Source organism: Poecilia reticulata, linkage group LG18, assembly GCF_000633615.1.
Source record: "Poecilia reticulata strain Guanapo linkage group LG18, Guppy_female_1.0+MT, whole genome shotgun sequence".
Taxonomy (NCBI): domain Eukaryota; kingdom Metazoa; phylum Chordata; class Actinopteri; order Cyprinodontiformes; family Poeciliidae; genus Poecilia; species Poecilia reticulata.
The window spans coordinates 19564767-19578263 of NC_024348.1; the positions used below are offsets into that span (position 1 = coordinate 19564767).

Here is a 13497-nt window from a genome sequence, read left to right on the forward strand (position 1 = left end):
CAGGTCCAGTTTCCTCCAGACTAGGAGTGTATCTGGACCACAGAGCAGGTATTCTGTGTTTCTACAGCGTCTCTGAAACCATGACTCTGATCCACAGAGTCCAGACCAGATTCACTCAGCTGCTACATGCTGGAGTTGGTCTTTACTTCTCACTTTCCTGTTCTGGTGCCTCCTCTGCTGAGTTCATTAAACTGAAATAGTCAGCAGTGATCTGAGGTCCAGTTGGTTAAAATGTGTTTATTTTAGTCCCATTTGTCTCCATCATTGTTGCTGAGAGATCAGCTGTCTTAGTGGAGCTACTCTGTCATCTTTGTTGTTTTAATGTTTGATRCGGTGAGAATATAATTTCTTAATTTTCTTGTAAAACCTGATACATTTTTAAAATTTACAATTGATCATTATCACATTTGTCATTTCTGTTTCACAAGATGTCACCAGAATCTGCTCGAGTTTCTGATTATTTTTAAAACAAATTAACTAGTAATGTTATATCTGCGGCATTAGTTTTTTTCCTCTGCTTTCAGTTAATTGTTTTTGTACCTCCAGAATCTCCCTGCACTTCTTACTGTTAAGCTTTTAGTCTGAATATGTAACAAACTGCTAAGTGTGGATAGTTGAAAGCATCATAATCATGATATTGATTTACTGTTTTTCTTATTTTTTCCGTTTGTAAATGCAGACAAAATGCTCTGATTTATTTTAATGTCGACTTTAACCCTCTACATGTCATTTCAGATCGCATCAGGCATTTCCTGGTAGATTTTCCGCTTTTCTATAATCTCTTTACGGTGACCAGTCCATTCATTTCAGCATAAACCTGTCAATAACTGATCAGAGGGAAAAATGTGAGTTTTATTTCTATACAACGGATCAGTGCATTGCTACTCTTTACATATCAATGTAAACATCTACAAGATTCAAGAATATACAAATGAAATACAATCAGATTTGAACAGATCAAACTGTTCAAATCTGATTTCTGGCTCTGAAAGTCAAATCTAAAATCTTCCAACACGGTTTAAGTCCGACAGATGATTCAGAGATGTGTTTATGTGTCCAAGTTCATCGACGCATGTCTGGACAAGTTTACAGCACGTGATCCATGACGCACATCTCTGAATCATGTGACAGATGAAGCGTGACACCTAGTGTCCACTTCGAGGTACTGCAGAGGAAGAAACTATTTCACACTGCATTTTGATATGACATCGAAAATGTTGAGAACCAGAATTCATAACTATGTTTAGCTTATATAATTTTATTTATTTAAAGTTCTTTAGTTGAATCGGGGCAGAAATTCTAGCATCTCTGGAGTCGTGGGCCAAACTCAGTCTCTCATGAATCAACGAATTCAGACACGGCAAGGAATGACTGAGAATTTATTAGTAAAATAATCCAACTTTACAGCTGGATTACATAATTAACCTCCTTTTTTAACTACCAGCAAGCAATCTAGTGAAGTACTAAAAACAAAACCCTGTTGCCAGATAAATGAGCTATTTTTAATCTCAAGTAGAAGTAAATAATTTAGATCCAAAAATCAAGATTAAAGAATTTCACATTTACCTTCTGTACTCCGTCAAGCCGAGGAGCGATAAGTTAATTTGTTATATAAGGTGATTTCCCGTTAACTTCATTCAACCACCACTTCAGGCGGACAAACCTGCGTAAGCCACTACAAATGATCACTGCAAACTGAACTCGGTTCACTGCAGAATCATTACATGCACTCCAAACTCGGGTATTTAAAAGGTATTTAAGGTATTTATCTCAGGTATTTAAAATTAACAGYGACATTTCAGGGAAGTGACCCAAAGATAAGAAAAGGGACAAACAAACACAAAATAAATGGAAAATCGTTCGCCTGCCCTCAGATAAGGGGAGACAATCAATCAAAAGCTGGGCAGACTAACACAAAAGAAAGAAAAATCAAACTGTACAGGAAGCAGTGATAGAACTGCAAAAACAAAAATAAAAAAATTACTAAATGCTTATTAATTACATCAAGCTAAAACATTAAAACCACTGCAAACCTGCAGTCAACTTGGAGGATCTGGTGCAGCCCTACCAAATGAAAAACAATATAAAAAACATACAATCCAATCTGATTAAAAAGACAAATTCACAGCCACAAGCCTGGATAACAGTCACTAACAGTGATCCTGTATAAAAACACTGTATTAACAGTCACTGTGTTATAAAAGAGATCAGTTTAAAACAGTTTTCCTCCAAATCTACCACATCCAGCAAACAATAGGCGGCGTGGGGCCAAAATACACCTGGTCTCACCCAGGAAACTGACACTTGGCCCCCAGACCCCGACCAGGTGGTGGCGCCACCTGTTACACTTCCTTTAACCATTTTTCACTGAACAAATTACATAAATTAGATATGAAGTTATTATGATTACAACTTAAATTAATAAGGTGGTATTGTTAAGATATGTTGAAAGGTAAATCAGGTGATTTAGGTAAATTTAAAACGCATTTAAATCTGCAATTATTGTTGGTTTTTGCCTCTGAATTCCAAATGAACAGATATCATGGAGAAATGATTCACCAAAATAGCTTTTAATATCAACAGTTCTTTTATTCATGAAAGGAAGAAGAAGAGGAGGAGGAGGAGGAGGAGCAGAAGAAGAAGAAGAACAAGAAGAAGAAGAAAAAAATAAAATAAATAAAACTCAAAGCGTGCCCCTGCATGGCGGAGTGTCAAAAAAAATAAAAATAAAAAATAAAAGAAGAAGAAGAAGCTTACAAGGTGACGTAATTTCCGTGCTGCACGTGTGAGGATGAGTAACTCCAGCTTTAGTTTTCTTCCTGACTCACGCTGTGAGATGATCCAGTCTCGTCTGGACATCTTCCTGTTCGCTGATGTTTTCTTCGTGGATTTTTACCTTCTGTCTGTGCTGGACTCTGGTTCACGGTGAGTTTCTGCTGCTGCTCAGTCTGAGCTCAACAACAACAATAATAATAATAATAATAATAATAATAATAATAATAATAATAACTGTTTCTGCGGTGATAAACGTCAAGTTCAGAAGACTGAGTTTAGAAAATAGTTTTTAAGTGTAGCTGAATTATATGTTTTTATAGTTTAATAACTCTTGTGTTTTTCACATTAATAGGATTTTACAGTTTTATCCAGCAGTAAATCAGCAGTTTCCATTAAAAACTGATGTCATATTTCACTAGTGTAAGTCTCACATTTCTATAGAGCTTTAAGTTTGGTTCCAAACGGTGATTTAAATTAGAATAAAATCCTGTCTCATGTTAAATATTAATATTGGTTTCATTGTTCAACATTTTAATTTGATTTCAGCAGTTTCACTTGTACTATGATGATGCTGTTAGGTACTTTACAGAGCAACAAAGCTTTGGGGAAAACCGCTGAGACATTTAGTGTTTGTTTGTTTTTCTTTCTTTCTTTGTTGAAGTTGTTGATGTTTTTACTGTGACTGATGATGAGTTTGACCACAAAAACATGTATTTTAAATGTCTTGCATGATGTCCTCACGTTTTGTGTTTGAGTGACATGTGATTTATGACTCAACATAAAAAATATATGTTCGGAAATTACCAGTATCGTATAAATTACAGATAATCTGATGACAAATTTGCTGCTGATCAATCTGATCTCACCATATCAAAGACTGAATCAGGAATCAGAAGCAAATCAAATCCTCCTGAAATCGTCTCCTGAGCCCCTAAGTGGAGCTGATAGGATGATGTGTTATTTACAGAAACCAAAAGGAAACAGTCATATTTTAACCTCACTGTTCTAACAACACAAGATCTATTATCACATTCAGGGCTGTTGGACCGAGTCATGGAGAAGTTATTCAGCCGTTTGGACAGGACTGTGGTCTCCGTGGATTCACTGAGGAGGAATTTAACTCTAGTGACTCATTGATTATCTGGACGGGAAATTCATCCTCATTCTTTGGAAGCAATGAACTTGTGTTTGCATCATGAAATGCTCATATAACGAACACCATGTTCAGGCATCAGGGTGTCTGCATGTCCTCTTGGCTCCTGGACAATCTGATCTGCGGCTAACGGTCTTGGACACTCGGGTGAAGAGAGAGCTGTCCACCAAACACTACCTGATCTTTACCGTTATCATTACTATTATTATTATTATTATCCATAGATTTTCTTGCTTTATTAGAGTCAGTTTGCAATTATTTTGTTTATAATATAATTTATTTGTTGGATCTTTAGCACAGTGTATTTAACAGGCACATAAACATTAACACATGGTTTTAATTACAAATTTCTGATAACTACCAGGTCAGTAAGTGATACTGTATATTTTATTAAATTGAGAAAAGGGTTATGGGTAATAAATGCAAAAAATAAAAAGAAATACTAAGTAGGTTCAGAGTTAGGTTGCTAGGTAACCAAAGAGTGAGTGGGTTGCTAGGTAACCAAACAGTGTGAATGTTGATTCCACCAACCTAGCTTAGAATCATATGTGGAAATGTTTATTATTAAGTCTAAATGTCATTATTATGTTTATTCAGTTAAAAATGTTAACTATGAAAAAACATTTTCACCTCCAAATCATAGCGCAGCAAATAGAGCAGCTGCTCCCGTTGCCTTTTATCCACCGCCTTTTCTTTTTGTTACMTCTTTTATCTCTTAAAATGACTCCACAAACTATCACTATTGCTTCTACATCGTCATCCGTGTTTGGTTATTCYAAATTCCCGCTATGTTGGGGGTTTTRCTGGATTATCCTCTGGAATCGGGATGTTCGTGACTGGAATCGGTTCGTGTTGCTCCTGCCTTGGACACACGAACCGATCGAACCTGTTGGACTTTTATCAGCTCTGTGGTCACAGAGGTTTGGAGAATTGGCCGACATTCTTAAATCTTTCCGTCTAAACCAAACTTAAGACTCACAAGCTCTACTCATCTCCTCTCTACCGCAGCCCAAACGCTTCGACTCTGGTCGCTATGGGAACGTTTATATATCCCTTCAAAATAAGATACAGATGTGCCACAAAAGCGAACATTTTACTTTTGTGAAAATTTTAACTCACGATGCTGACTAACGGGAGCACTGAGCTTGTTTCTCTGCAAYGAGACGGTCCGATCTGGGAGTGATGGGAGACAATAACACCCGAAGTGTTGCTTATRTCCACAGCCTGCTTGGTCTGTGGCGAAGCAGCTTGAAGCTTCATTGCCTCATTAGCAGCCGGTCGCCTCATGTTACGCAGAGCGGCTTGTAATGTGGGACTCACCTACCGGTCCGGGATAAATCCATTCTCCTGTCTCCTTTTCCCCTTCGCAAAGAAACTTTCCAAAGACATCTGATCTGTTTCTTACTCATTTTGCTGCTTGTGGCCTCAGTGTTGGTGCGCAAGTAACAGAGAGAATCCGGTTAAAGGATTTTCAAAAGAAAAAATCCTCCAGATTCAAATAATACACAAAACGGAAATATTAAATGATTTCTTGTGCGGCCCAGAAATATTGGTCCACGGACCGGTACCGGTCCACGGAGCGGGGGTTGGGGACCACTGATTTAAATGACAAAGTAGTTAGGCTGCACATGCACAGTGGCGCAGTTGGTAGAGCTGTTACTTTGCAGCAAGAAGGTTCTGGGTTCGATTTCCAGCCTCTGTCTTTCTGCATGGAGTCTCCATGTTCTCCCTGTGCATGGTGGGTTTTCTCCGGGTACTCCGGTTTCCTCCCACAGTCCAAAAACATGACCGTCAGGTTAACTGGCCTCTCTAAATTGTCCCTAGGTGTGAGTGTGTGGTCATGGTTGTGTGTCTCTGTGTTGCCCTGCGACAGACTGGCGACCTGTCCAGGGTGACCCCACCTCTCGCCCGAAACGTTAGCTGGAGAGGCAGCAGCACCTCCTGACCCACTAAGGGACAAAGATCCCCACTTTGTCCCCTTAGTGGGGGACAAAGTGGGGAAATGGATGGATAAAATAGTTAAAATCAACCTCCTGATTTAAATGAYAAAATAATTAAAATCATCAGTTGTTGATTCAGGTGAGAGCAAATACAGCTTAATGATTCCTGACATTCCTGATGGCCGTCAGAAACCACACAGTAATGTTTTATTTTCTCCACTTTTGTTTGGGTGAAATGATAAATGTGACATTCTGGCAAGTTTCCCAAACAGCTGCTCATGATACAAACTTCCTGGAGGAAACCTGGTGGAAACCCAAACCTCCACAGGTGGATTGTGTTTCTGTCTGTGGGGATTTCCACTCTTGGGGAAATTTGTCAYCCAAACACTGAGAAGTTTCAGGTTTTACTTTAGTTTCGTGATCAGAAATGTTTTAAAATCTYCTCTGYSTCTCCAGGTGGCCTCCATCTGATTGGTTCCTCTCAGCCAATCGTAGCTGCTCCTGGAGATGAYGTCATCCTGCCGTGTCGGATGGATCCTGAGTGGAACGCCGTGGGGAAGACRGTGGAGTGGTCCCGACCGGACCTGAGGCCGTCCGGCCCTCAGAAGCGTGTGGAGTACGTGTTCGTGTACCGCTTCAGGAAGACGGACCGAGACATGATGATGGACACGTACATCCAGAGGACGTCTCTGTCCCAGGACGGCCTGAGGCGAGGAGACGTGTCTCTGACCATCAGGAACGTCAGCCTGCAGGACCAGGGCAGGTTCCGATGCTTCATCCCTCGCCTCGGGATAGAAGCAGAACTTCTGCTTGTYGTTGGTGAGGAACGGGTCCAAACTGCAGGTTCTGATCCGGATCTGTTGGACTTTTTCTCATCAGTCCTTATTGTTGCTGTTTCAGATCCAAACTTTGTTTCAACGACGACGACAGAAACGGTTCCTGGCAGAAACTTCATCATTCCGACGCCACAGGAGGAAACCAGCAGGAGCGGTGAGTCTGTGGGAACCAGAACCTTTCAGAATCACTTGTTTACCTGAATGTTCACTGTTAACTAATTTGGACTTGTTTCTGTTCCTGTTTCAGGTTGGGTCAGATTCCATCTTTGCCTAGTTGTTTTTTCCTTCTTCATCATTTGTCTGGGTCTAGTTTCCGTTTGCGTCATTAGAAAATGGCAACAAATACAGAAAGTGAGTCAAATTTCTTGTTTATTTTCTCAGTGAAACTTACAAACTCCTTTTATAATCACTTGTAATGTGATCCGTGGACACGTCGTCACTTTAAGTATCAAATGTAGACACTTTATCTTTTTACCACACAGACTTCCTCCTATTAAATCTGCAGTCTGTAACTTTTATTAAAATATTTTACATATTTTTAAAACTGTCACTATGTGCTATGAGACGTAATCTGTAAAAAAAGAAAAAGAAAAAAGCTCCCAGTGCTAACTAGAAACAACCAATCATTGTTAGGAGGCGGGTCTTAGCGCTGTCAATCACCCTTCTTGCTATCTGCCACACTGTAGAAATACATACATAGCTCGTAGTGCATGCTAATGCTAGTTAGCATGGCCACCGCTGACGGTGGATAAACGGTTTTTCTGTAACAGGAAGTCGTTTCTCCGCCATTAGCACATTTAGCAGCGAGTACATAAGATTGACTGACAGCGTTAAGACCCGCCTCCTGATCTGATTGGTTGTTTCTGGTGCATTTCTTCAGACAGCAATAGAAGCTCAGGGAGGAGGAGGCCGATCTTTTCACAGATTATCTGTCTCGTACTTTCATGACATGGTGACACTTTTAACAAATATGTAAAAAATATATAAATATTCATGTTAAAAGTTACATTCTGCAGCTTTAAGCACCAAACATCAGATCAGGAAACTGTAAAAGACAAAACTTTTGCCTTTGGTTGATTATTTACGATCCTCTTGGCAATAAAATGTCAACTCTTAGAAATCCTGTTTTCCTTTAATGGAGCCTCATATTTTAGCTGCAGAGTTTATGAGAAATGTTTTATTTTAATGTTAACTCCTTTTATTATTTCACAAGTAAAGGCCTCAGTACTTCCTGTCTTGCACAGTCAACAGCCTGCTGATCACCAGGTTGGTCACTCGGTCACAAGTCGGCCATGTGTTGATGCTGATGGCAGGAACTTCCTTCCTGTAGAGGTCAGCAGGTCGACCTCATCATCACCGCGGCTTCATCTGGAGCCTCATTTGACGGGACAGGATCAGGTTCTCCAATCATCTGATGTTCATTGTATTGTTAAAAGACACAGAAAAAGCAGCAAGTAGATTTAAAGACCTGGGAGTTTAAGTCGTTTATTATTACTGTGAATAAAATCTTTAATGAAAGGAATAACTGAAGTTATTAAAGGGAATAAATACGTTTTTTAATRTAACATCGGGTTTTGTTTAGAAACCTGAACCTGTTTGTGTTTCTCTGTGTGAAAGTTCAGGGTTTGAAAACATTTTCAGTGTTAAATCTGATAAAATAAGTGAATGGAGCAGCGGCTGAAGCTGCAGCGCCTCAGATATGACCGGCATCAGAGCCACGCCTCACACTGAAAATAAAAACCAAACGCCGTTTTTATTCAATGTCAGCAGCCGACTTTATATTTCCGACCTCTTTGAATGTTTTACTGCTTCAACTTGATAATAAATGTTCAATTTCTGAGATTTTAAGTCAGAAAAAATCTGTATTATCCCAGGATTTTTATTTATTTAACTATTTGATGCTGATGTTAATAAAATAAAATATTTCAGTGATTTATGTTTTGTTGTTTTTAGCTTTGATCTTCACTATTTGGTTCTGTGAGTTAAACTGGACCCAGCAGAACCTCAGCTGACCCAGTTCTGATGGAGAACTGACTCGGCTCATCCTCAGTAATCCAGCCTGCATTTAACTCGACTTGTTTTACAGATTTAACTACATTTGTATCTCGGCCTCGCCAGCCAGATGATACCAACTATCCAAACAGCTGAACAGAATAAATTCAGAAACTCCACAGACTCGTAGATAACAGAATTTACTGACAACAGGCCGAGTTTACTACGACATAAAAACACATAATTTCTCTACATTCAAGGTGTCTAACTATTCCTGTATGTGGTTAATTCTACTTTATAACACAGATGATGCTTTAGCGGGCAGGAAAACAACAAGCAGGGCTGAGGAAGCGCCGTGTGGCGGCTGCTTTTTGATAACTACCAGGTTTGGCCGCTAGATGGCATTGTTTAACAAAGGTTAACAGCACGTAGATAACGTAACGTTAATATTCAGTAATCTGGCAGATTAACGTCACATTTTAAGATCAAGAACCTTGAAGCAGGTTTTAAAAATTAGTATCGTGTTTTTCCGTTATTGATGCAGTAAACTAATCTACACGCATTTCTGTTAATTATCAGAATTAATAAAGCAATTAAACATAAAATAATTAGTTTTGTTTATTCCATAATTTATTATTATTATTACCTTTCTTGAAGCATCAAAGCTGGTTTTGCTTCATTTGTTTCTCTTCGAGGAACCGGAGTGAGGACAGAATCAGCCCGTCGGTTCTGATCAGGTCCAATCAATCAATCAATCAATCAAATTTTATTTGTATGGCACTTTTCAGCAGCAAGGCATTTCAAAGTGCTTCACATAATTAAAATAAAAATAAAAACATCATGTGACATAGAATAAACAATGAGGAAGAGAAAGAGATTTTAAGAAAGTATTAAAAAGGAAACAGTGAGAAAAAGAAATTAACAGTAAAGATAAAAACATAAAAAATAAGCAGCTCAAACCAGGTGGGTTTTAAGTTGAGACTTAAAGGCTCTCAGTGTTTCAGCTGTTTTACAGTTTTCTGGAAGTTTGTTTCAAATTTGTGGTGCATAGAAACTGAATGCTGCTTCTCCTCGTTTGGTTCTGGTTCTGGGGATGCAGAGCAGAACCAGAACCAGAAGATCTGAGGGGTCTAGACGGTTGGTACAGTAATAACAGATCTTTAAGGTATTGTGGTGCTAAACCGTTCAGTGATTTATAAACTAACATCAGTATTTTAAAGTCTATTCTCTGAGCTACAGGGAGCCAGTGTAGGGACTTTAAAACTGGTGTTATGTCTCTATCTTCCTGGTTTTAGTGAGAACAGCAGCAGCAGCTTCTGGATCAGCTGCAGCTGTTTGATTGATTTGTTAGTCAGACCTGTGAAGACGCTGTTGCAGKAATCAATGCGGCTAAAGATGAACACATGGATGAGTTTCTCTAGATCTCGCTGAGACATCAGTCCTCTAATCCTAGAGATGTTCTTCAGGTGATAGAAGGCCGACTTTGTGACTGTCTTAATGTGGCTCTGAAGGTTCAGGTCAGAGGTCATCACTACTCCCAGGTTTCGGGCCAATCAAAAAGAACATTTTTGGACAATAATTTATTGAACCCAAACTGAAATTAAATGTTGTAAATTAAAGAGTTTGATAGAGACGACAGGAAGGACCTCCTGCAGTGGACTGTAGAACCTGATCAGAACCAGACCCAGACATGTCCCCCTGCAGCAGAGTCCACCAGAGGCCGTCCTCCTGTCCATTCAGTCGGTTCTGGTCCAGAGTCCAGGAACCAGACCAGGACTGGAGCAGCAGGTGAGGCGCTGCCCGCTGAAACCAGAGCTGGTATCGGGTCAGAACAGAACCGGGTCTCCGGTTTTTGTTTAGACATTGATCAGTCAGTGAAAACAACACTGTCACCACGGCAACGGCTTGTGTTGCTTCCTGTTTGTCTCCATGGTAACCTGGTAAGGTGTGCCTGGCCCCGCCCCCTTCTGCTGCAGGTTGCTGTTGTTTCTGGATCTGTTGTGAGTCTGGAGACCGACTGGACAACCGGAATGAGGGACAATAAATCAGCAAGTTAACTCAGATTAACTCAGATTAACTCAGATTAACACTGTGTATCGTTGTTCTGGGCTGATTGTCCCTCAGTGAGGCAGTTTATCAGCTGCTCAAAGAGCCTCACATGAAAACCAGGAGAGGCAAAGTTCAAACCACCAACAAAATGTTTCGCTGCAGACAGAAGCAGAGACGGGTTGAAATCCAGACCAGATTTTATGATGATCCGGTTATTCTGGGTCAAAACCAGGTGGGTTTGTCTGGATTAAAGGAGCTCGGTGTTTGTTCCAGATCCGTGGTGAATAGAAGCTGAATGCTGCTTCTACATGTTTGGTTCCGGTTCTGCATCCAGCACGCTTCTGGTTCTGGAACCAGAACCTGCTACAAGCTGTTAGCTACATGCTGTTAGCTACATGCTGCTAGACACATTCTCCTAGCTACATTCTGCTAGCTAAATGCTGTTAGCTACATGCTGCTAGCTACATTCTGCTAGCTACATGTTGTTAGTTACATGCTGTTAGCTACATGCTGCTAGCTACATTCTGCTAGCTACATGTTGTGAGCTACATGTTGTTAGCTACATCCTGTTAGCTGCATGCTGCTGTTAGCTACATGTTGTTAGCTACATGCTGNTAGCTGCATGCTGCTGCTAGCTACATGTTGTTAGCTACATCCTGTTAGCTGCATGCTGCTGTTAGCTACATGTTGTTAGCTACATCCTGTTAGCTACATGCTGCTGTTAGCTACATGCTGTTAGCTGGAGGAGTCCCAGGATGGAGCCTTGAGGAACTCCAGCTGGTTCTGGGCGTGGAGCTCCTCTCTCTCTAACATTTAAGATTTATTTTGGTTCCTATAATTTCTGACTGAAAATGTTTTTGCAGTTTTTTTCTGTTCAGGCCTGTGGAAAAGTTTTCACATCCCAACAATTTGAGTTATGATAAATAAATTAGTTTATCAGCGATTCTTGAGAAAAGGGACAAAACGGGTCCTAAGGATAAAACACAACATTTGAATAAAATATACACAAAATATAATTTTTTCAAATATCTGACTAAGCTAACCTGGGTCATGTGAGCACAACAATGTATGGTTTTCTGGTATTTGCTGAATATATTTTTATTTTAAACCTTGTAGCAGGTGGATGGTGTCTGTAAAATCTCTTGTCCCGGAGCAGAACTCAACATATTATAAAAGTTTAAAAATAGTTTAAAACAATTAAAGGTAATTAAAAAAGGTAAAGGCAAGAAGGTTAAAAAAATCAGGCATTATTGGGGGGGACCAGAACTTCTGAGGACCCCATGACCACTTCCTGTCTCTTCCTTTGCTAACAGGGCTAGTTAGCTCTGGTTAGCTTATGTTATTCTTTAGTTTTTTCCTCTTTTTATTCCTAAGTTGTTTGTCACAACCATGATGTGTCAACACCATAACTGATAATTTACAAAACTTTGATGAAGTTTTGTGAAATAAAAGCTTCATTTTGGTAAAATGTAAAGATTTCATGGACCTGATGAGCTACAATATGGCCTCCTTCAGAATAACATCATCTAAATTGAGGTAGTTTGGCTTTTTGTCAACTCCATCAGAGTTTTTGTGACTCTTTCAGGCTGCAGCATTAGACTTTGACTAGGCCACTCCGACACCTTGATTTGGTTAGATTATTTTAGATTTATAATAGTTTAAAACAGAAAACCAGGATAAATTTCTGTCTGAATACTTCAGACTATTTTGATGAAACTTTAATTTACTTGATTTGATAAAGAAAACAAGGAAAAATTAAACTTTTAATGTTTTTATTGATCAGAAACATTCAGGTAGTTTCAGTTTTATCAACAATAAAAATAATTACTACAGTCTTAGAAATGAAATCGGTTCTGCTGGATGGTTCTGGTCATGTGACACGTTGAGCCAATCAGAGAGCAGATCCAGGACAGAGTGGGCGTGGCTTCAGTTTCTCAGTTCTTCAGTTCATTCAAATGTTTTTTCACAATAAATAAAAATAATTAAATATTAAATAAAACAGTAAAATACAAGCAGAAACACATAATAAATATAAGTGGGTTCCAGAACAGAACCAGTAAACCCAGTAAACCCAGCAAACCCTGACCATCAGCGCCATCGCCATCCAAACGTCCAGCCTGTGACAGCTGACTGGCGTTACCATGGTTACAGCTCACCAGCAGGAAATGGGTCAGGGTCTGTCTTTCTCTAGTTCCTCCTCAGCCTGATGCTGCAGGTGCATCATGGGAAATGTAGGCTCCACAGCGTCTGCTGCTCTATGAACTTATTATTTTTACGTTTATAAACGCTTCACATCCTGGTCTTTCACTTTCTCTCGAATACTTTAACGTCAAGCTAAAGTAATCAGATTACTTTTACTGTAGTTTGGTTGAAAGTTTACGAGGATTAAATGCTCAACTAACTGTGTTTACAGCTGGATGTTGACCTTTGACCCCATCAGGAACAACTGCTGTTACTGATTAACATGAACTGAACCTCCAGCCTGAGGCTAACAGGGTCAAAGGTCATCTACACTGATGATAGAGACTCAGCATGTAAAACAGGTAATCCCAGTTTGACCTTTGACCTCCTACAGAGACCACCAGCCTGGAGAGGAAGAGGTTCGCTCGGGTTCTTCAGGCTGCTGAGGAACCAGAACCAGAACCAGCCAGGTTCAGGCAGGAAATGGGTCAGGGTCTGTCTGTAGGAGACGTTCTACCAAGCCTGATCTATCTATCTATCTATCTATCTATCTATCTATCTATCTATCTAT

General features: G+C 39.8%; 1 protein-coding gene across 3 annotated transcripts; it reads left to right on the forward strand.

Moving 5' to 3' along the window:
* The first annotated feature begins 2819 nt into the window (after nt 1–2819).
* LOC103480859 (butyrophilin subfamily 1 member A1-like) lies at nt 2820–8596 on the forward strand. Of its 3 annotated transcripts, none has more exons than XM_017310502.1 (5): nt 2820–2925; nt 6325–6687; nt 6769–6858; nt 6952–7055; nt 7918–8596. In XM_017310502.1, exons 1-5 carry the CDS (start codon nt 2874–2876, stop codon nt 7918–7920), a joined length of 612 nt encoding a protein of 203 aa, XP_017165991.1. In that variant the 5' UTR covers nt 2820–2873; the 3' UTR covers nt 7921–8596. The 3 variants fall into 3 exon arrangements, with proteins under 3 accessions (XP_017165991.1, XP_017165990.1, XP_008434285.1); XM_017310501.1 differs by having other exon boundaries at nt 7949–8596; XM_008436063.2 differs by lacking the exon at nt 7918–8596 and having other exon boundaries at nt 6952–7259.
* Nucleotides 8597–13497: the final 4901 nt, after the last annotated feature.